Source organism: Bactrocera tryoni, unplaced genomic scaffold (assembly GCF_016617805.1).
Source record: "Bactrocera tryoni isolate S06 unplaced genomic scaffold, CSIRO_BtryS06_freeze2 scaffold_7, whole genome shotgun sequence".
In the NCBI taxonomy this organism is placed as follows: domain Eukaryota; kingdom Metazoa; phylum Arthropoda; class Insecta; order Diptera; family Tephritidae; genus Bactrocera; species Bactrocera tryoni.
Window position 1 is genome coordinate 4,959,775 of NW_024396366.1, and position 23,169 is coordinate 4,982,943.

At 34.0% G+C, this 23,169-nt stretch overlaps 1 protein-coding gene across 1 annotated transcript in view; it reads right to left on the minus strand.

Annotated features, from left to right (window-relative positions):
- LOC120781633 overlaps window positions 1–23,169 on the minus strand; it is an 84,604-nt gene that overhangs the window by 7,185 nt on the left and 54,250 nt on the right. The window contains exon 2 of the mRNA XM_040113864.1: window positions 2,000–2,104. Within this exon, the coding sequence (XP_039969798.1) occupies window positions 2,000–2,104 (105 nt within the window). The remainder of the gene's footprint in view (window positions 1–1,999; window positions 2,105–23,169) is intronic.

Sequence of the window (23,169 nt, forward strand, 5' to 3'; positions counted from 1 at the left end):
TTTTAAGTGGCTGTATTAGAGTCTGTATCTATAAAACTTGTACTCGAAGTTCAGAATAATATTCCAGAAATGTTAAAGAATTAAATAAGAAAATACAAAAATCTGTTTTTTGAAGTTATACTTCTTATACGAGTTCGGAAAAGGTTGCGATAGATTCAGGTTGCGCAACCTTGCTCAATATGAATCTACGCAAACTTGTCTGCGAAGATGTTCGAGCAGCAAGCGAAGCGGTGACAATCGGCGATCGTTTGTTCGTTTCTTTCGGCACAGCTCTACCAACAACACAATGTTGCCATGCTTATGCTGTTGTTGTTTTTGTAGAACAATGTTTCAATTTTTGGTTGGTGACATATTCAATTAAAAATAAATTCTGTTGTGATTCGAACCTACGTGCTCGTCGTAACTTTTCAAGCGCTTACCACCAACACCACCATTGACACTTGTATTGCGTTGTCCTAATTATGGTTTGGTTATGCATGAAAGAAATATACAATGGATCGCCGATTGTTACCTCTTTCCTTGCTGCTGCGACTTCTGAGTGGTGATTTTAATGAATAAATTCCAAGGTTTTACGCAAAAATAATGCGGTCAATAAGTACAGTACGCTTATGTATGCTTGCGCATTATTTTTCTTTCGTTTGTCTTTCATTTTTGCGAATTCTCAACTATTTTATGTGACTTTATTTCTTTCGTCTCTCTTTGTTTTGTGCGAATTCTTTGAATACATTCATATGAACATGTGCAGATACACAAGATAGGATAGAAAGATGTATACCTTTTTTCATCGTATACTATACTAATAAATATTTTTCGTACTAATAGAAATTAAATTTATCACAGCAATATTATGTATATATATATTAGGTATATTGCTGTGATAAATTTAATTTCTATTAGTAAGAAAAATATTTATTAGTATAGTATTACGATGTTAAAATGCAAAAATTAAAGACTAAGTCCGTCGAGATTCGAACCTGCGTTCACCTTGTGACTTTTTATGTGCTTACCACTAACATCACTATTGACACTTTCGTGGCGTTGTCTTAAGTATGGTTTGGTTATGCATGTAAGAAATATATGATGGTTCAAATAATTTGGTTTAAGTATAGAAATATGCTTTTGTAGAACATTTGCTTTCGCAAACATACAGACAAATGTGCAAACGACATAATACATATATGTATGATTGTTTCGCATTTTGCTTCTACGCCGGTCAAATTTCTATACAAAAATCGACTGAAATGCATGAGAAAATAAAATGGACATCTAGGGCAAATAATTTTAAAAAAATTTATTGATAATTAAATATAAATGAAAATACATGTAAATTTACTTAAATTTTTTTAAATTTATTAAAAAACTTATGTAAATTTTTTGAAAAACTGCAAAGAAAAATAAAAAGAAAATTCATTTTACTTTGGCCCAGTTTTGTGCGCAATACAAATGCAACGCCAATAATGAATACAAAAATTGACTAAACACCATGATATAAGATATACAAATTATAATATGACAACCCAATTCGAAGAGTACAAAAGAGAGATGGTTACGCTGCATATTCCCTTCCGCAACGAAGAGACAGAACTACTTTCCGAGTCGAAATTCCTTCATTTAGACTTTGTTTTATAAAATGTGCATAATGAATTTAAATGTTCTAGTTTTCTTTCATACAAAATGATATGCATTTCTGAATATCACTAAGAAGTGTAACTTCTTCCGCGCGTAGGGACTCCACGCGCCTTTGTTTTTTTTGTAGCCATCAAACTCATGTAACCCCTTAATATTTCTCTTCTGTAGACAACATACATATATAATATTATTGTGCTAATAGTTCTATTTTATAGAAGGAATACCCAGAACATCAAATTTATTTTTTCCTATGGTAGTACGGGCAATAAAGCATCAAAACATTAGCAACAGGCATTTACAAATGATGTCTAAAGACTTCTTATTTACAAACAGTCATTAAAAGTAAAAATTGCGGATTGTAACAACTTACTCGATTACGTTTCACCCAGCGGCGATGACAGGCCGCCTGTTGTTGCGCTTCTTGAACGCTGCAACGTCGCCCTCTTTCCAGCCATGCAGCGCGGCCTCGTGTACACTGATATGCAACCAAGCAAAAATAAACAGTAATGAAATACAAATATTATAGCTGATTCTGTTAAAGTACAATTAATCATGCAATAAGCATTCACATACCATACATAAGTAGGTATGCAAATGTTTATATGAATGCATAAATATAAGCACATAATTACATGAACAAATGCAAATGAACGCACGTTTATTTATATTTACAAATTGAAAAGTAAAACAAACACAATTAAAATAATATCTTAGTCTATGACATATGCGTCGTAATTCATTTAAAAATTAATATTTTACATCTATTCGATTGTGTTTTATATGGGACACCAGTTTTATATTAAGTTATGGTTAATTTTACACTTATTTCGCATCCTCATACATTGTAAAATTTTTTATTAAAAAAAAAACAAGTAAGGAAGGGCTAAGTTCGGGTGTCACCGAACATTTTATACTCTCGCATGATAAAGTGATAATCGAGATTTCATTATCCGTCATTTACATATTTTTCAAATACCGTATTTGTGTAAAGTTTTATTCCGCTGTCATCATTGGTTCCCAATGTACATACATACATATATATTATACAGAGAAGGCATCAGATGGAATTCAAAATAGCGTTATATTGGGAGAAGGCGTGGTTGTGAACCGATTTCACCCATATTTCGTACATGTCATCAGGGTATTAAGAAAATATTATGTACCGAATTTCATTGAAATCGGTAGAGTAGTTCCTGCGATATGGTTTTTGGTCCATAAGTGGGCGACGACACGCCTATTTTCAATTAAAAAAAAAAAAGCCTGGGTGCAGCTTCCTTCTACCATTTCTTCCGTAATATTTAGTGTTTCTGACGTTTTTTGTTAGTCGGTTAACGCACTTTTAGTGATTTTCAACGTAACCTTTGTATGGGAGATGGGCGTGGTTATTATCCGATTTCTTCCATTTTCGAACTGTATATGGAAATGCCTGAAGGAAACGACTCTATAGAGTTTGGTTGACATAGCTATAGCAGTTTCCGAGATATGTACAAAAAACTTAGTAGGGGGTGGGGCCACGCCCACTTTTCCAAAAAAATTACGTCCAAATATGCCCCTTCCTAATGCGATCCTTTGTGCCAAATTTCACTTTAATATCTTTATTTATGGCTTAGTTATAACACTTTATAGGTTTTCGGTTTTCGCCATTTTGTGGGCGTGGCAGTAGGCCGATTTTGCCCATCTTCAAACTTAACCTTCTTATGGAGCCAAGAAATACGTTTACCAAGTTTCATCATGATATATCAATATTTACTCAAGTTACAGCTTGCACGGACGGACGGACAGACAGACATCCGGATTTCAACTCTACTCGTCACCCTGATCACTTTGGTATATATAACCCTATATCTGACTTTTTTTAGTTTTAGGACTTACAAACAACCGTTATGTGAACAAAACTATAATATTCTCCTTAGCAACTTTGTTGCGAGAGTATAAAAAGTAAAACACATTAAAAAATTAAAGCTGAATTTGCGGTTTCAGAAAATATTTCAAGTGTTAAAGGTAACTTTCAGAAATCGAGTCGACTTTAATGCGAACATTATATAAATGTTTGAAATTTCTTCTTCCATAACTTAAACACGGTGAGGATACATATTTGATAAGAAAAACTATTCCTAGATAAAGAAAACTCACTCGCTACGAGTGCATAAAATCAGCAGTTTGCTTATATGTATGTATCTCAAAAATTTAAAGAATATTTGTAATATTTCGTCACCTAAAATGCAAAACAACGTAGTATCATCAAAAATTTCGAATTTGATTACGATTAACATATTCCATATATAGTACATATGTACAACCATATGTAAATACAAAACTTTAAAGTAAGCGAATGTGTGACCATGGATACTAATGTTCCATGTACTACAAAAAACATTTATGGTTTTGGAGTGGACTCTAGTCGGTAAAATTTTGATTGGGAATATGTTCTCAAATATACGTTAGTTTAATGCCCAAAGTAAAGGCAATCAACTCAGAGTATACCCTGGCGACGATATTTTCGACTTGAATATGACCCTTGTCAATACTAATATGTTCGGTATTTTAATAAAATGAAGTGGAAATGTACTCTTTAACATCATGTAATTTAGCGTTGAATAAGGTTAAACAAGAATATTTTAATTATATGTTGCAGCATACATACTTCTCGTTCATTCTTCCATTTAAATTGCGCGAGTATGTACTGTTCGGCACTCGAATTCAATCTTTCCTTACTTGTTGGCTTTCGGCCACACTTCAAAAAAAAGAATAACCATAGTAGATCTAACACAGAACTATCTTTCGCATACAACTCCCTTTTGAGTGGCTTCAAAATAATAACCCTGTTCGGACCATGTGTCTTCAGTTCTTTCGCGTAGAACTCTTTTTTTTGGTTCGGTCGAGCTTCAAAAGAACATAACACTGGTCGATCTAACACCAGGATTTATCTATAAAAAGGAAATTCTGAAAGTTTGCGTTATATTAACAGTAATAATAAGTATATATTATATATATATATATATATATATATATATTAATCTGTAGAGCCTATCTCTGTACATACCAATTTTTACCGCAAAATCGGGCGATACTATTTTAAATCCCAGCCAAATGTAATTTAAAAAAAAGAACACGTTATTTTTCTGTTCCCCTGTAAACTTGTGAAACGTAATGTTATGTTATTTTGCATTTCAAATGACGATTTGTAAGTATGTATGTAATTTTCAGTACGATATAAATAATACAATCAAAAATTAACAAAATTATAAAAATCAAACTTTGGCACATTAAATATCGACATATAAATATTTACAAACTTCACAAATTTCTTCTACTAAGCATGCGAAATATGTTGCATGAAACAAAATGGATTTATTAGTGGTAATAGTTCCAAATAAGATTGTAAACAGTTTATTTATAAATTTAAATAGGAGAAATATTTGGTATTATTTATAAGTATAGAGATTTATAGAAAGTGTATAATTTTAATATTATCTGATCGCATCTTACTGATTTCATAAAAATGTGTAAAGGTTGTTGATACGGTTAATAAAAATGTATTATACCATCATCTTCCCAAATATCTTTGTTAGATGGAAGGTAAAAAAGCAATAAAATAATAAAACAGTATATGCAAGCGAGGATGGATGTGTAGAAGTTCACGCAAATGAGGAAAGCTCTCTGATCACCATTGACTAGGGAGTGGGCAGAAACCATTCTTTCACTTATGGCTCAAGCAGCTTACGACTTCCGGTCTTTGAACAAGTATCCTCTGGGTAGCCAAAGAATATCCGTTTAAGGATTACGATTTGATGGCATGCACCTGAAATGTCCGGTCCCTTAATTGGGAAGGTGCGCTGCACAGCTGGTTGAAGTTATTGTGAAAATTAAGGCTGACATCACCACCATCCAAGAAATGCGATGAACCGTCATTCACCCCGGCGGATGAACGTCTAGCCACAATCCATATCAAAGCGAGGAAGAGAAAACACGATGAGAACATAGATGCTTCTATGAGCGCTTGGAGCACACCTTTGAGTAAATTCAGCCTCCAGGAGGAAACATCCACAAATGGGTTGAGGAGGCTTCACCGGAGTCCGAAATATGGTTATCTGTAGTACCAGATTCCACCATTGAAAAATACACCAAGTTAACTGGCTGTCTGCGGATCGAAAAACCACCAACCAGACCGATCATTTTGTGATAGACGGAAGACACGTCTCCAGTGTTTTAGATGTGCGTACGCTCCCATTCCTAACATCGACTCGGACCACTGTTTTGTTGCAGGATAAACCACACGTCAACAAACACAAGGAAGGTTCGACGTCATGAAGATACAATCACAACAGATAGACGAACGATTTTCTACTCGACTTCCACTCCTGCTCTCTGAGAGCACTCATCAACAACTCGGTATAAAGGAACTGTGGGACGGCATTTCAAGCTTCTCACGCACAGATGCAAACAGACTGTCTACCTGGCAACGTTGCAATCGACCACAATACGTACGGGATGGGATAGATATCGGGAGTTGAAGAGACGCATTTGACTGGATAAGGGAGCAGAGCAAATAGGTCTTGCAGTAAACGAGGGCAGGACGAAATATCTCCTGTCATCAAACAAACAGTCGTCGCACTAATGACAGTCATAACTTCGAAGTTGTAAATAAATTCGTCTATCTTGGAACCAGCATTAACAGCAACAACAATGTCAGCCTCGAAATTGAACGCAGAATAACTCTTGCCAACCGGGGCTTCTTTGGACTGAGTAGGCAATTGTGAAGTAAACTCCTCTCTCGACGAACAGAAACCAAACTCCATAAGTTACTTGTTAATCCCGTCTTGCTATATGGTGCAGAGGCACGATGACCACATTACGAATTTTCGAGAGAAAATTTATGGTCGTTTTCGTCTTGGCCATGGAGAATACCGCATTAGATGAAACGATGAACGTTTCAGACATACAGTGACATTGACATATGTAGTTCAGCGAAAAAAAAACAAGACAGCGGCTACGCTGGCTAGATCATGTTGTTCGAAACGAAAAAAAACACTTCAGCTCTGAAAGTAATCGACACAATACCCGTCGGGGGAAACAGAGGAAGACCTCCACTTCGTAGGAAAGACCAGGTGGAGAAGAACCTGGCTTCGCTTGGAATCTCCAATTAGCGCCACATTGCAAGAAGAAGAAACGATTGGAGCGCTGTTGTTAACTCGGCTATAACCGCGTAAGCGCTGTCTACGCCAGTAAAGAAGAAGAATATCAAGCTCATTAGTTTTTAGCTTTTTTCTACCCGGTCAGATGGAACGAGATGTTTTAATTTAAATCCATATATCTATTGAGCATCAAGCATTATATTTTGTTACCAAACCATACCATGTCAAAAGGAATAGTCCACTAAGTTTTGTTATGGTATGAAGTCAACCAACATAACAAATAATTATATTAGTCATATGATGGTTGGAGGAAGGTCTAAACCATTTATACGCTTAATTTCATTAAAATACATCAAAAATTGTAACTCCAAATTTTCCGCATAAAATTGGTCAAATTGTTACGAATAAATTATATTTTATCCATAAGTAAGTGGAGCCACTACTATTGTCCATTTAAAGTACAAGTATGTATATAAAATCCACATTCAAGCTTTCTGTACTATATTTAACGCTTTAAATTTAATGCCAAATTCTAAAGTCTCAATTATTGACTGATTGGGAATTAAAATATATCACTTTAATTATTTTCAATAAAGGATATTCTATGAGCTTAGCTACTTACCAAATCTGCCTACACTCTCAGGAGGCTAAAGAGTCTTAAGGAACAATTATAGCAAATTACACCGTTTTCACGGACAGAGTCAATTGGCTAGTGGTCATCATTCTGTCAATTATAGTATATACCTGTATTAATCTTCTGGATTAATTTTCTTCTTCTTCTTAATTGGCGTAGAAACCGCTTAAGCGATTATAGCCGTGTTAACAACAGCGCGCCAGTCGTTTCTTCTTTTCGCTACATGGCGCCAATTGGATATTCCAAGCGAAGCCAGGTCCTTCTCCACTTGGTCCTTCCAATGGAGTGGAGGTCTTCCTCTTCCTCTGCTTCCCCCGGCGGGTACTGCGTCGAATACTTTCAGAGCTGGAGTGTTTTCGTCCATCCGGACAACATGACCTAGCCAGCGTAGCCGCTGTCTTTTAATTCGCTGAACTATGTCGATGTCGTCGTATATCTCGTACAGCTCATCGTTCCATTGAATGCGGTATTCGCCGTGGCTAACGCGCAAAGGACCATAAATCTTTCGCAGAACTATTCTCTCGAAAACTCGCAACGTCGACTCATCCGTTGTTGGCATCATCCAAGACTCTGCACCATACAGCAGGACGGGAATTATGAGTGACTTATAGAGTTTGGTTTTTGTTTGTCGAGAGAGGACTTTGCTTCTCAATTGCCTACTCAGTCCAAAGTAGCACCTGTTGGCAAGAGTTATCCTGCGTTGGATTTCTAGGCTGACATTGTTGGTGGTGTTTACGCTGGTTCCAAGATAGACGAAATTATCTACGACTTCAAAGTTATGACTGTCAACAGTGACGTGAGTGCCAAGTCGCGAATGCGACGACTGTTTGTTTGATGACAGGAGATATTTCGTCTTGCCCAAGTTCACTGCCAGACCCATTTTCTGTGCTTCCTTGTCCAGCCTGGAGAAAGCAGAACTAACGGCGCGGGTGTTGAGGCCGATGATATCATATATATGGATTAATTTTAGTTGTTACAAATAACCGCTAGGTGAACAGAGTTAATTTCTGCGTCAAGAATAAGTTCCTTATTCACTATTGAGCGTTGCCCATAGTGAAAGGCATGACAACAAATTAACCGTCCGATATTTCGATGATTATAATCTGTTTGTACTCGGTTTTGTTTTAAAAATATATTGAAAATTATTTAATTTTTTAAGCGATTTTATTTCATCACAGTTTTAGAGGAATTCCCTTTTTGTAGATGTCATAACGCTCACGCACACCATAGTGCAGCACATACATCAATGACAGAATAAAAGAGGTGAGTTGCCATTTAATTATTTACTATGCATTAAACTTTTTTTTGTGTAACAGAGATAACATACCAAAATTTATAACAAGAAACGGACAGAAGATATTAGATATAACGCTCATATTCTAAAAATTATTAAATAAGATTCACCTTAATCTTGATTAAATAGTTCCCGGACACAATAACACAAATTAAAGGAAGAATTAGGCCCCTAAGCTTGTCTCCCGAACTTAAAGAATTACAGAAGGAGTGCAGAAAAAAAATTTTATGTAGCTAAACTAACCCAAAACAAGATAAACATTAACTTCGGCTGCACCGAAGGTGCATTTCTTTTAGTAACTGTGTGTTTACGTAAATCAAAAAACCGGCCAGTGGTTTTCATCCAACGGAAACATTTAACTAGTTCTTTTCAGCCAGGTTGTTTGCCAAAAAATTAAGGTTATTTAATAAAGAAAATGGATCTATTAGACGTTTATAATAATTTAATATTTTAAGAAGATTTATTATTAACATAAACATAATGAAATAATTATAATATTTATGGGGTATTCCATACCAAATCGACCACTTTTGAACCCGACCCCTTTAGATTTTGCTGAAACTTATCCATCCTTTTCTACCCTTTGAAAAACATTTTTGAGAATTTTTTCAAAATTTTTTGTCCAACTTCAAAAAAAGTTATGAATTTTTCAAAAAAAGGCTGTTTTATTTTCAAACAGCCATAAATTTTGTAGAAATTGACTTTTGGGGACCTTTTTTTTAAATTTTTGTTTTTGAATAAACTTTTCGAAAAAAATACACGAAAAAAATTTAACACGATCAATTATATAAAATAATCGGGTTTTTAAGTAAAATCGTCATTTTTTGGAAGTTCGCCATTTTTTGTTTTTTTTTTGTTTTTTCTCAAAAAAATCTTTAATTAATTTGACAACTATCCCTGCTAATCCCGCAATGGGCCAATTTTTTTATATTCTTTTTATTTATTTAAAAAAAAATTGTCAAATTTTCAAAAATTAAAAAAATCAAAAAAATCGCTCCACTCTGGGATTGGCAGGGATAGTTGTCAAAATAATTGAAGTTTTTTTTTGAGGAAAAACCAAAAAAAAAGGCGAAAAACTTCCAAAAACCGATTACTTAAAAAACCGATTATTTTATATAATTAATCGTGTTAAATTTTTTTCGTGTATTTTTTCAAAAAGTTCATTCAAAAACAAAAATTTAAAGAAAAAGGTCCCCAAAAGTCAATTTCTACAAAAGTTATGTCTATTTGAAAATAAAAAGGCCTTTTTTTGAAAAATTCATAACTTTTTTTGAAGTTGGACAAAAAATTTTTAAAAAATTCTCAAAAATGTTTTTCAAAGGGTAGAAAAGGATGGATAAGTTTCAGCAAAATCTAAAGGGGTCGGGTTCAAAAGTGGTCGATTTGGTATGGAATACCCCTTATATATTATTATCTACATAAATTTAAAGGCAAATTTTCTTCAACTATTGTAGCGTTGCTTAGAGAATAAACCACGTCGAATTTGCAGAATATGTCTAGTTAACTGAAAAAGTCTCCAATGCGAATATTTGACTCCGATAGTTCAGTTTGTCTGGAAGCTATATGCTGTAGTAATATGATGTGAACAATTTCTTCTCAGGTTACATTATTTCTATGAACAATAACTGGTATCTCGTGAAGATATGTATATCGTCAAATGAGAAAGTTTCCCATGCAAGCATTTGATTTCGATCATTCAGTTTGTATGGAAGCTATATGCTATAGTTAACCGATCTGAACAATTTTTTCGGAGATTATATTATTACCTTAAGCAGTAATCCATGTAAAATTTCGTGAAGATACCACGTCAAATGCGAAAGTTTTCCATATGGCAGCTATATGCTATAGTGAGCCGATCTGAACAATTTCTTCCGATATTACTTTATTTCTATGAACAATAACTCATACCAAATTTCGTGAAGATATATCGTCAAATGAGGAAGTTTCCCAAGCAAGCATTTGTTTCCGATCATTCAGTTTGAATGGCAGCTATATGCTATAGTTAACCGATCTGAACCATTTCTTCGGAGATAACATTGTCGCCTTAGAAAATAATCTATATTAAATTTCGTGAATATATCTTGTCAAATGCAACAGTTTTCCATACAAGAACTTGATTCCGATCGATCAGTTTGTATGGCAGCTATATGTTATAGTGGTCCGATATCGGCAGTTCCGACAAATAAGCAGCTTCTTGAAGATAAAATGGCGTTTGCAAAATTTCAAAACGATATCTTAAAAACTGAGGGATTAGTTCGTATATATGCAGACGGGCAGACTGACAGACGGACATGGCTAAATCGACTCAGCTCAACATACTCAACAAATATATATACTATATATACTTTCACCCCTATTCTGTGCACTTGACAAATTCAACATATTTCTTATTTGCCAAAATTTGAAATTTATCAAGCATTTCGTATTCTGTGTCTGAAATAAAAGCCCTTTTCATTATAAGTTGTTAAGAAGTCAAATGCTCTTGACAGTGCTTGTTCATAAAGATATGAACATGAAAGTTTTGTAACCTTAAGATAGAATTATATATACAAAATTATATTTTTGACACAACTACATTAATACATAAAAATATACATGTAAACAATAAATTAAATAAAAAGTATATACAGTCCACTAAATGTCAAGTGCAATGGTAAGCAACAAAATTGTAATATGAGACTTGCTCATAAAAATGTGAAAATCATTGCACATAAAAGAAAACTCATAAATTAGAGTATACATAATACTAATATTAAAATACAAAATATACATACTCGAAATATTAATGCACACAAGCAACAGATAAGAAAGTATCAAGCGTGTGTACGTATGTGTATAAGTGCGTTAGATGCACTAATCTAAAAAACTATAAAATATCAATGCATTGGTATCTCAAAAATGCAATAAAAATATAATACATATTTACACATGTGTATGCACACTAAGCATACACACATATACATATATACATAGTTAAGAAATTGGAATTAAGAAATGTATTGAGGGAAGAAATTTTAATAAAGAAAACGAGAGTCAAAAGTGAACTCTCACAGTACAGACTTAAGCAAAGACTGTCTTAATCTGTACATTTGGTCCTTCGATCCTCTTTTTGAAAAAAAAATCGAGCAAGTGCAAGTACTAGAAGCCTCTTAAAAGAAAAAGAGCATTACTTAGCCAAGTAAAAATAAATGTAAGCCGGAATAGCAAAGACTATCCGCATTTATAAAAATTACTTTTAGTAAAAGTTAAAAAAAAAATTTTTAAAAGCGTCCTTGTGGCTATAACAACAAGAACAGTGCAAAAAAAAAAAAAATATATATATATACAAAACCATCTATAAAGAAGCAAATATGAAGAATTTGCTAACACGACAGAAGGAGTTGGGAGATCTAGCTGCGTTGGAGGAGCAGAAAATCCTGAGCGGAAAAATAAGAAAGGCTTCATGTCTGGAATATATGGATCATATTCAGACTGTTATGAAAGAGTTTACTGCAAATCATAATAAAATAATGGCTAAGAAGAGTCAAGAAGCTGAGGAATACATTGCGAAGAACTACTTCGAGCATGTAATGCAAACAATGGAGAATTCTATTCAGAATTTAAGAATTCAAAGTACTGCCGAAGGTGTTTCAGCAGTGAGCAGCATGTGGCAAATAGAATCTACGCCACAAACTATTCAGGTCGCACCACCTGAAGCCGCGTCTGGCGTTGAAAGAAAATATCAACGTCGACCAAAATTCTCAAAAGCACGTGGATTAAATACGAAGAAATGCATTGGATTCTCTCGAGCAAATGAGAGAATTCAAAACCAAGCTTCAAATACAATTTGAAAATGTTGAAGAATCATATTTTGAAATTCAAAATATCAAATTAGTTGAAACAACTAAAGAATCTATTGAGGAACAAATAGATGTATTTCGTCAAGAATACAAAATCATCATCGAAAGGATAACGGAGAAATTAAATAATTATAATTCACCACAAACAATGTATTCCAATATAAAACTGCAGGAAATTAAAATTCCGATGTTTTACGGTGAAATGAAACAATGGTCGTCATTCCACGATCTTTTTAAAAGTTTGGTGCATGATTCGAAGCACTTTACAGAAGTGGAAAGGATGTTCCGATTGAAGACATCATTAGGTGGAGAAGCTGGTAGATTAATTCAACATCTACCAGTAACAGCAACAAATTATGAAGCTGCTTGGCAAATTCTCAAGGAAAGGTATGAGAATAGAAGGCTACAATTTACAGCACAAGTAGACAGACTACTTGATCAACCGACAGCAAATGGAGAAAGTGCACAAGGCATGAAGCAGCTGTTAGATACCACCAAAGAATGCATTTATGCTTTAAAAGGGCTAAATCTAAATTTAAATGACGAACAAGCCATCATAGCTCGGATAGTGGTTCGAAAACTAGACAAAGAAAGTCTACGTTTATACGAGCAAAACGTAAAAAAAAGTAGGGATATACAAATCTAGGCTTTGACGTCTTCAGTTTTCTGGAACAGCAATATCAAGCTCTAGAAGCAATACGCGACAGAAAACCAACTAAATGGAACAATCAAAAGCAGCCACAGCGAACACCTACATTTTATACAGCGGCACAAAATAATCGTGTATACTGCAAGGTTCCTGGGTGTCAAATTGGTGAATGCAGAAAGTTTCAGACATTGACAACGATGAATCGAAGAAGATTCATAACAAACAACAAGTTATGCTACATTTGCCTTGATCACGTATATGAAGGAAAATGTAATAATAAAAAGAAGTGCAATAAGTGTGAAAGAAATCATCATAATTTATTGCACTTCAATGAATTCCAAAAAGGAAAAGGAGGAAGTGAAGAAAATGTCACAAAAACATCTTCCACAATGATGACGAAATTCGGAAATGGCGATACTCCTAGCAACAGCACAGATAAGGGTGAAGGCGGCAAATGGAGAGTATGTGACATTGCGAGCTCTAATCGATCAAGGATCCCAAAAAACTACTATTTCCAAAGAAGCATCTCAAATACTTCATTTACCAAGAAGAAGAGAAGTAACTGAACTACAAGGTTTAGGAAATACCACAGTGGGAGTGTCCAAATTTAAAATCAACATTAAAATCAAGCCGAGATTCCTAAGCAACGAGGCGTACAATGTCGAAGCACTAATTTTGCCGAAATTAGCGAGCGCTCTACCAGACAAAACGTTTAAATGGGATATAGAACAATTGAAAAACTACACTTTAGCTGATCCCAATTTCAATAAATCAGATCGAATTGATATTGTCATTGGAAGTGACATATATGCCGACATACTAGAAGAAGGTATATTTAAAAAGGATCGAATACTAGGTCAAGCTACGAAATTGGGCTGGATATTGTCGGGAGTTTTACAACAACCGAGAAAAAACAATACAATTTTAGCAGCGGTTACTACAACATTGGAGAAGTTTCGGGAAATAGAAGACACTACAACTCCAGCAGATACAGCAGATGATGATGAATGCCTAAGAATTTTTGAAAAAACAACAGTAAGAAATGGAAATAATCGATTTGTCGTCAATCTACCTTTTAAACAAAAAAAAGAATTAGGCGATTCTCGCAAACAAGCTATGGCGAGGTTTGTTAATCTTGAGAAAAGGTTCGCTACAAATAACGAGTTAAAACAACAATATGTGCAATTTATGAAAGAATATTCAGAAATGGGCCACATGGAAAAAGCAAGTGAAAATAAATGCGGAAAATACTATTTGCCACATCAAGCAGTGATTCGAGAAGACAGTAGAACGACTAAACTAGGAGTAGTTTTCGATGCGTCTGCAAAAACTACAAATGGAAGTAGTTTAAATGACATCCTCTTCATAGGACCGAGACTTCAAAGAGATATATTTGACATTATAATCAAATGGAGACTTTGGCAATATGTATTAACTAGTGATATTGAAAAGATGTTTCGACAAATTAAAATAACAGATAGTGATTTGTAGATAGATATTGTGGAGAGAAACAAAAGGAGAGCCGATAAAAGAATACAAACTACAAACAGTTACATAAGGGACAGCATCAGCTCCTTTTTTGGCAACGAGAACTTTACAAGAAATTGCCAAACCACTATGCGAGCCCCCACAACTATTTGCTTTCAAACATCATTAAAAACGACTTCTACATGGACGATTTAATGACAGAGCAGATTCAATAGATGAATGTAAGGCCATTCAGTATGAAATATCGAAACAACTACAAAAATATGGATTTCACTTAAGGAAGTGGATGTCAAACAACAGTGAAATCATAGCAACAATTCCGGTAAATAACGCGAATGAAGTAATAAAAATAGCAGTAGACGAAACAATAAAGACATTGGGTATTCAATGGGATCCTACCAAAGACATGTTTGGATTTAATACGAATCTTTCAACGCAAAAGCTGGTTACAAAAAGACAAGCTTTGTCTGATTTAGCGCGAATTTTCGACCCAATGGGATGGCTTTCATCAACAACCGTTATAGCAAAATTATTTATACAGAAACTTTATTTGATGAAACTCAACTGGGACGAGTTACTTGACGAGAATTTAACAAAAGAATGGCAAGAGTTTATGCAGCATATACCTGAGATAAAACGAATAAAAATTCCTAGATGGTTTGAAACTAAAAACAACTTTAAATTTGAACTACATGGATTCGCAGATGCTTCAGAGAAAGCTTATGCAGCAGTTGTATATACTAAAGTTGGATCAGTTATAACAATTGTTGCTGGTAAAACTAAAGTGAATCCAATTAAAAATAAGAAAACGTTACCAAAACTGGAACTATGCGCGGCTCACCTACTTGCTAAATTGCTGCAAAGGATAAAAACAGTCATCAACAGAGAAATAAAAATATTTGCTTGGAGCGATTCAACTATAACGTTAGCATGGATAAATAATTGCCAAAGTAAAGACAGATTTATTAGAACACGAATAGAAGAAATCAAATTACTTGTTTCCAATGCGAAATGGCAACACGTTGGAACAAAGGACAATCCAGCTGATGTGGGGTACTGGCGAACAAACTAATAGAACACGATCTATGGTGGAAGGGACCAAAATGGTTGCGAGAAGAGGAACATCATTGGCTAATAAAGAAGATTATTCAAATCGATGCAACGTATGTGACAACCTCAGAGGAATTACATTTCTTGGATAAGGTAATACTTAAATATTCTAGTTTAAGCAAATTAATAAGGGTAGTAGCTTATATTTTGCGATTTGTAAAAAGAATAAGAGGAAAAAAATGCCCTGAATACTTAGTTAAATCTGAAATGAAGGAAGCTGAAGAAATTTTAATAAGATATCAGCAAAAATTACAATTTAGAGAGGAAATTCAGAGTTTAGATATAAAAAAAGAAATTAATCATAAAAGTAGCATTGCAAGCTTAAATCCAATTTTGGATAATAAGGGAATCCTTCGTGTAGGAGGTAGATTGGGTAATTCAAATCTTCAATTTAATCAAAAGCACCCAATAATATTAAATAAGTCACATTTGTCATCATTGATAATTGAAAATATTCATAAAATAACTTTACATGAAGGAAACAAGTTAATGGAATCAATGATTAGAAGGAATTACTGGATTGTTGGATTGAAGAATTCTATAAAAAAGACATTTCGAACTTGTAGTAGATGCGTACGTTACCGCAAAGAAGTAGCAAAACAATTAATGGGAAATCTTCCAGAATTCCGAGTATCTATGTCAATTCCATTTACACACGTTGGTATAGACTATGCAGGACCGATTCATATGAAATGTTCAAAAGGACGAGGACAAAAACATTTAAAAGGATATATAGCTGTATTTGTTTGTATGGCAACAAAAGCTATTCATTTAGAAGCAGTAAGTGATTTAACAACCGAAGCGTTCCTAGCTGCTTTGAAAAGATTTTTTGCTAGAAGAGGTAAAAGTCAACATATATATTCGGACAATGGAACAAATTTTGTCGGAGCTTGTAGAAGATTAGACCGAGATTTTAAAATGGCAATCAAAAATAATTCTGCCGTAGCTCCCATATTAGAAGCAGATAAAATTCAATGGCATTTCGGGCCCCCGGCAGCTCCTCACTTCGGAGGAATCTGGGAGGCAGGAGTGAAGTCGGTGAAATATTATTTAAAAAGAGTGATAGGCGAAACTAAATTGACATTTGAAGAAATGATTACTTTGCTATCACAGATTGAAGCAATACTGAATTCACGACCTTTATGTGCGATAGATAGTGAAAGCGATATAGACGTTTTAACGCCTGGCCATTTTTTAATAGGATGTCTAATAGTAGATTGTCCTGAAGCAATTAATGATAACCAAATAGGTTCATTAGATAGATGGAAATTAATACAAAAACTTAAAAAAGACTTTTGGAAACGATGGGAAAGCGAATATGTTGTTATGTTGCAACAACGCATGAAATGGAAAACCAAACAAGCTAATCTCGTACAAGGACAAATAGTTATTATTAAAGATGAAGAAACTCATCCAGCCAAATGGCCATTAAGAAAAATTATTGAAACTCATCCGGGAAAGGATGGAAATATAAGAGTTGTAACTCTAAAATTACAAAATGGCTTACTTAAGCGGCCCGTTCACAAATTATGCCCACTGGAGGTAACAAACAGCAGTAGAGCAGAGGAAGCAAATCATGTGACAAGTTTGCTGACTTCGAGAATAACAAAAAATACTGCAACCTCAGAACGACCGAGTAAATCAAGCAAATTGATGATGTGGTTCTTAACGATACTCATGCTAGCAACACAAACTAAGTCATTATACATTAATGATACATCTAAATCAGAGCTTCAGTGACTAAACTAAAAATAATACAGCAATATATTTGGAACCGATTAGTAAAATGGACATAATAAATTCAAAATGGAATTTAATAGTCTATTACGAATTAGGTACTTATTATGATCGGATGCATAAAATACAAGAATTTATTAACAGACTTGAAAATCAATGCAAAATATTGACCTATTACGAAGATGCTTGCATAATGATTACTGCAACTTTAAATGACAAATATAATAGTCTTAAAGCAAATAATGAATTGTTTATGAAAAAAACAAAATAGAAAAAAGCGAGCACCATTCGAATTCGTTGGTTCAATTTACCATATATTATTCGGAATTATAGATGCTGATGACCGAGAAAATATGGAATCAAATATTAGAAATATTTTCGACAACCAAAAAGATATAGCAAAATTGTTTAAAAGGCAGACATCGGTAGTTGATTCTACCATAAATATATTAAAAAAGACAGCAGATGAAGTTAACCGTAATTTTGAGAAAATGAATCAACAACTTAATAAATTTTATAACGAACTAATAAAAGATCAAAATGCTGAACGAATGACCTTGATGTTTCAAATATTAACCATTTCAATAGGAATAGTTTTGGACGAATGTGAAGAAATCCAAACTTCAATAATTAATCTTCTAATTGACATAAATCATGGTCGCATAAATCCAAAACTATTAAAGCCTTCGCAACTTAATAAAGAAATTGAATTTATTAGAAACAAACTACCACACAAATTAATACTACCTGGAAGACAATCGGGTAACGAATTAAAAGAAATTTATAAATCGATGACTGCTAAAGGTTTAATTGTTGATTCACGGCTAGTCATAAACCTAGAAATTCCCTTAATTTCGTATGAACCGTCAAACGTATATAAATTAAATCCACTTCCAATAAATTACAAAGGGAATATGATTATTCCAGAAATAAAGGCAGAATATTTAATATACAAGTTTGATTTGAATAAATATTTACTTATAAACCAAGTAGATCTAGATAAATGTTCTACTAACTTAGAGAATCATTACCAATGTCCTGGAAATTTAGCTTGGAAATCAGCGACGGATAATTCATGTGAAGTAGCAGCTTTAAAACAATTAGAAAATGAAGCATGTGATTTCAAATCTTCTACAAATGAAAACGTTTGGATAAAATTATCTTCTCAAAATCGGTGGCTTTACAAATTATTTAGCAAAGCAATGATATATCTAGAATGTGATAATAATCAACAAATGCATATAGAAATCCCTAGTCAAGGCATTATGACAATAAGAGAAGGATGCACAGTCCGGCATGAAGGAGTAACTGTAACAGCATCTCATCACATACAATCTGAAATTAAAAAAGAATTGCTATCCTTTTCTTGGGTTAAAGATATTGAAGATATTCCAGAACTACAAATAAAACCTTTTGATTCAACATTAATAAACAATACCAAAGATATCGTACATCTTAAACAACAAATAGAACTCCTCAAAACAGAAAATATAAAATTAAAAGGTATAAATTTTCATCACGTAAGTGGTCACGTTTCGCTAACATTAGTTTTGATAATAACATTAATCATTACTATTTTATATATAACATCCAAATGTGGAACAAGAACTGTGACTGTTCCATTTGAACTTCCAGTTAGACATAATTAAAAAATATTAATAATAAAACATAATATACAAGTAAAGTTAAGATACAACTTTGGCCCCTGGCAGAATGTTCATAAAGATATGAACATGAAAGTTTTGTAACCTTAAGATAGAATTATATATACAAAATTATATTTTTGACACAACTACATTAATACATAAAAATATACATCTAAACAATAAATTAAATAAAAAGTATATACAGTCCACTAAATGTCAAGTGCAATGGTAAGCAACAAAATTGTAATATGAGACTTGCTCATAAAAATGTGAAAATCATTGCACATAAAAGAAAACTCATAAATTAGAGTATACATAATACTAATATTAAAATACAAAATATACATACTCGAAATATTAATGCACACAAGCAACAGATAAGAAAGTATCAAGCGTGTGTACGTATGTGTATAAGTGCGTTAGATGCACTAATCTAAAAAACTATAAAATATCAATGCATTGGTATCTCAAAAATGCAATAAAAATATAATACATATTAACACATGTGTATGCACACTAAGCATACACACATATACATATATACATAGTTAAGAAATTAGAATTAAGAAATGTATTGAGGGAAGAAATTTTAATAAAGAAAACGAGAGTCAAAAGTGAACTCTCACAGTACAGACTTAAGCAAAGACTGTCTTAATCTGTACAGTGCTCGTTATGAATTAGATATCTTATTGTGCATCTTGTTGTGAAAATGGAAGATATTTTACTTTTGCTGTTATTGTTAAACGAAGATGAAAATTGTGAGAATAGGAATCGCGCACGGCATTTATAATGTTTACGTGACGATAGCAATCCATTTTCTTTGAGCGAGAATACCTTTGTGCAAGAAGAAACTTTTATAAAAACGGGACAAGTATTAATAAAATACTAATTTAAGCTAATTTATTTGAAATATATTCCAGATATTTTAGAAAATTTGGAATAGAAAGCACCATAGGAGCAATTGACTGCACGCATATTGTTATCAATATAATTTGAATAGAAATCAGCTGTTTCTATTAACATTTCGAGGTTCTCAACTTAAAAAAAAACCCAGAATCTTCAAATTTTAAGGGGAATGATTATTATTTGGCATTTATTTTTTGAAGACTTTACCTCTTTCAAATGTTGGCCGTGGCCGTCACAGATGGGCCATCCGTTGAGTCCAATTTGCGATGACTAGTTCGAGTATTTCGACTGGTACCTGCGATTGACACGCGTGATATTTCGCTCGAAGGGACACAGAGATAAACATTTCTATGTACGTGTCCAAATTAGATAATCGAATGGGAGCTGGTGTCTTTTCAGTAAAATCAGATATCAAAATAGGCTTTCGTCCATCAAATTACATAAAGTTGTGAATCTAAATTTTAGAAGTCCTATATTTCCATTTCATAGTCTCCCACTTTGATTATAAAATTCGTAATAACGTGCTTATATTTATTTGAACGGTTATGGATTTTGGATCTTTCCATTATGTTTTAAGTTTTAAGCTTTAATTTTAGGAACAAAATTACTTCATTTAATTAATAGAAAAATTTTAAGGTGTTATATATTTAAAAGTAAAAAAGTATGGACAAAAAGAACAAATAACGAGGTTACTTTGAAGTATTTAAGCAACTGGAAGCAGAGGTATTCACAAATACGGTGAACGAGAATTAAAAACGAACATTCAAAATGCTATATTTCAACCATTTTCAAAATGTGTTATGTTGGTACACCTAATATGTAAGCCTAGAAAAATTTAAATATTTGGGGAAATTTTCTAAAACAAAGCTACTGTATCAATTGTATTGAAACTTTTAGGTTATGTTTATATGAACGGTTCTTTATAAGTCGATGAAAGCTAAAAATAAAAACTTATCTTACACTAGAAGATATTTTCCGTACAATCGGATCATTTGCCTTCGATTTATCACTTTAGCGGATTCGAGAATGAAATGGCATATATCGGGTGATTTTTTAAGAGCTTGATAACTTTTTTTTAAAAAAAACGCATAAAATTTGCAAAATCTCATCGGTTCTTTATTTGAAACGTTAGATTGGTTCATGACATTTACTTTTTGAAGATAATTTCATTTAAATGTTGACCCGCGGCTGCGTCTTGGTGGTCCATTCAGGAGAAGTCCAATTTTGGGCAACTTTTTCCGAGCATTTCGGCCGGAATAGCCCGAATTTCTTCGGAAATGTTGTCTTCCAAAGCTGGAATAGTTGGCTTATTTCTGTAGACTTTAGACTTGACGTAGCCCCACAAAAAATAGTCTAAAGGCGTTAAATCGCATGATCTTGGTGGCCAACTTACGGGTCCATTTCTTGAGATGAATTGTTCTCCGAAGTTTTCCCTCAAAATGGCAATAGAATCGCGAGCTGTGTGGCATGTAGCGCCATCTTGTTGAAACCACATGTCAACCAAGTTCAGTTCTTCCATTTTTGGCAACAAAAAGTTTGTTAGCATATATGTGATCATGGCCGTAGGACGAACCGTTCCCGAGATACGAGCGAAAAGGCGGCGCGCCACAGCGCAAGGTGAAAATTGTTGCAGCTCTCAGCTAACCTGTATTGGTCACCCAGAACCCACCGCGTGGAGGTGGCTGCTCTTCGGGTTCCTCCCAATAACAGCTTCTGATATTTTATAGAGATAAGTTAAATGAAATTATCTTCAAAAAGGTCAGTTTCAAATAAAGCTAATTTTGCAAATTTTATGCGTTTTTTTAAAAAAGTTATCGGATTAATAGGACGAACCGTTCAGAAGCCACAGCGCAAGGTGAAAATTGGTGGAGGCTCTTCGGGTTGGAAACAGCTTTTAGAGATAAGCTTGGTCAGTGCTAAGTTGGGTCGGATTAATAACTTCAGAAGGTAATTGGCAGGATGGAAAACTTTCAAATTTGACAACAGGCAACTTCTCACAATCAGGGAGCAGTTTACCTATGTCGCCTGAGAATGTATTTGGACTCTTTGAGACACCATCTATGTGTTCGAAAAGAGCACGAAATGGAAGTTCGTTGAAATGTAGAAGACAAACAACCCACTGTAATGGCCTACCTATTCTTTCTTCTAGTTTCGGAATGATTCCACCTTTCCAACCAGTGTTCGTGTTGGTGCCATCAGCACCGACAACTTCTAGATGTTCCACATCAACTGAATTGTCTTGTAAATGTTGCCATATAGCTTGCGTCTCATCCTCAGCTGACCCGGAAGGAGAGGTCACGTGGCCAAAGTAATGACAACCAGGTTCCGCTACAAGAGAAATATGTTCCTCTTTGACAGTGTCGCGGTAGTACTTTTCACCTTCGCTGACTTGTGTAAGTGTATTGTCTTTGCGGCCGTCAAAATACAGCCCATATACAGAGTAAATACTTTCGGTGTTTTGGAGCTTAACTCCAACACTTTTTTTGCCCGACTAATCTTGCATTTTTCAGTGACAAAGCAAGCCTGATCCTCTGTTATCAAACCTGCTTTTTTGGCATCCAGAAAAGCAGGTGAAACAATCAAGGCGGCTGCTCTATCACTTACTCCAAATCTTTGGGCAGCTAAAGCAGTGTGTTCTAATACTAGTGTCTTTTGTTTGGTTTTAGAGGATGGAAGAGAAAATTCATCATCAGCATCATTTTTGGAAGAATCTATGTGCGACGCACCTACATTGTTGTCGTCTGTATGAGAGTCTGGCTGATCTGAATGGTCACGTGTTCTATATGATACTTTTCTGGTAAGTGTTGATGTTGAATGACGTTTTGAAAGCTCTTCTTTACGTTCATTTTTCTTTGTATTCTGTTTTGTTTCAGGTAGATCAACACTTCCAATGCGACGAATTCTTCTTGTTCTCTGGTCCAAGAGAAATGGTTGTTCATTGATAGGAACTTTCCTTTCCTTTGGACAAGTGCAAGAAGAAAAATAAATGCATTTACAAGCAGCGATGTCAAATAATTTTCCGGGAGAAGAGACAAAGTCGTCTCTTTTAGAGCTCAAACCTACTGGGTTCCTTAAAAACATTTGTTTAAGAGTCAGAAATTT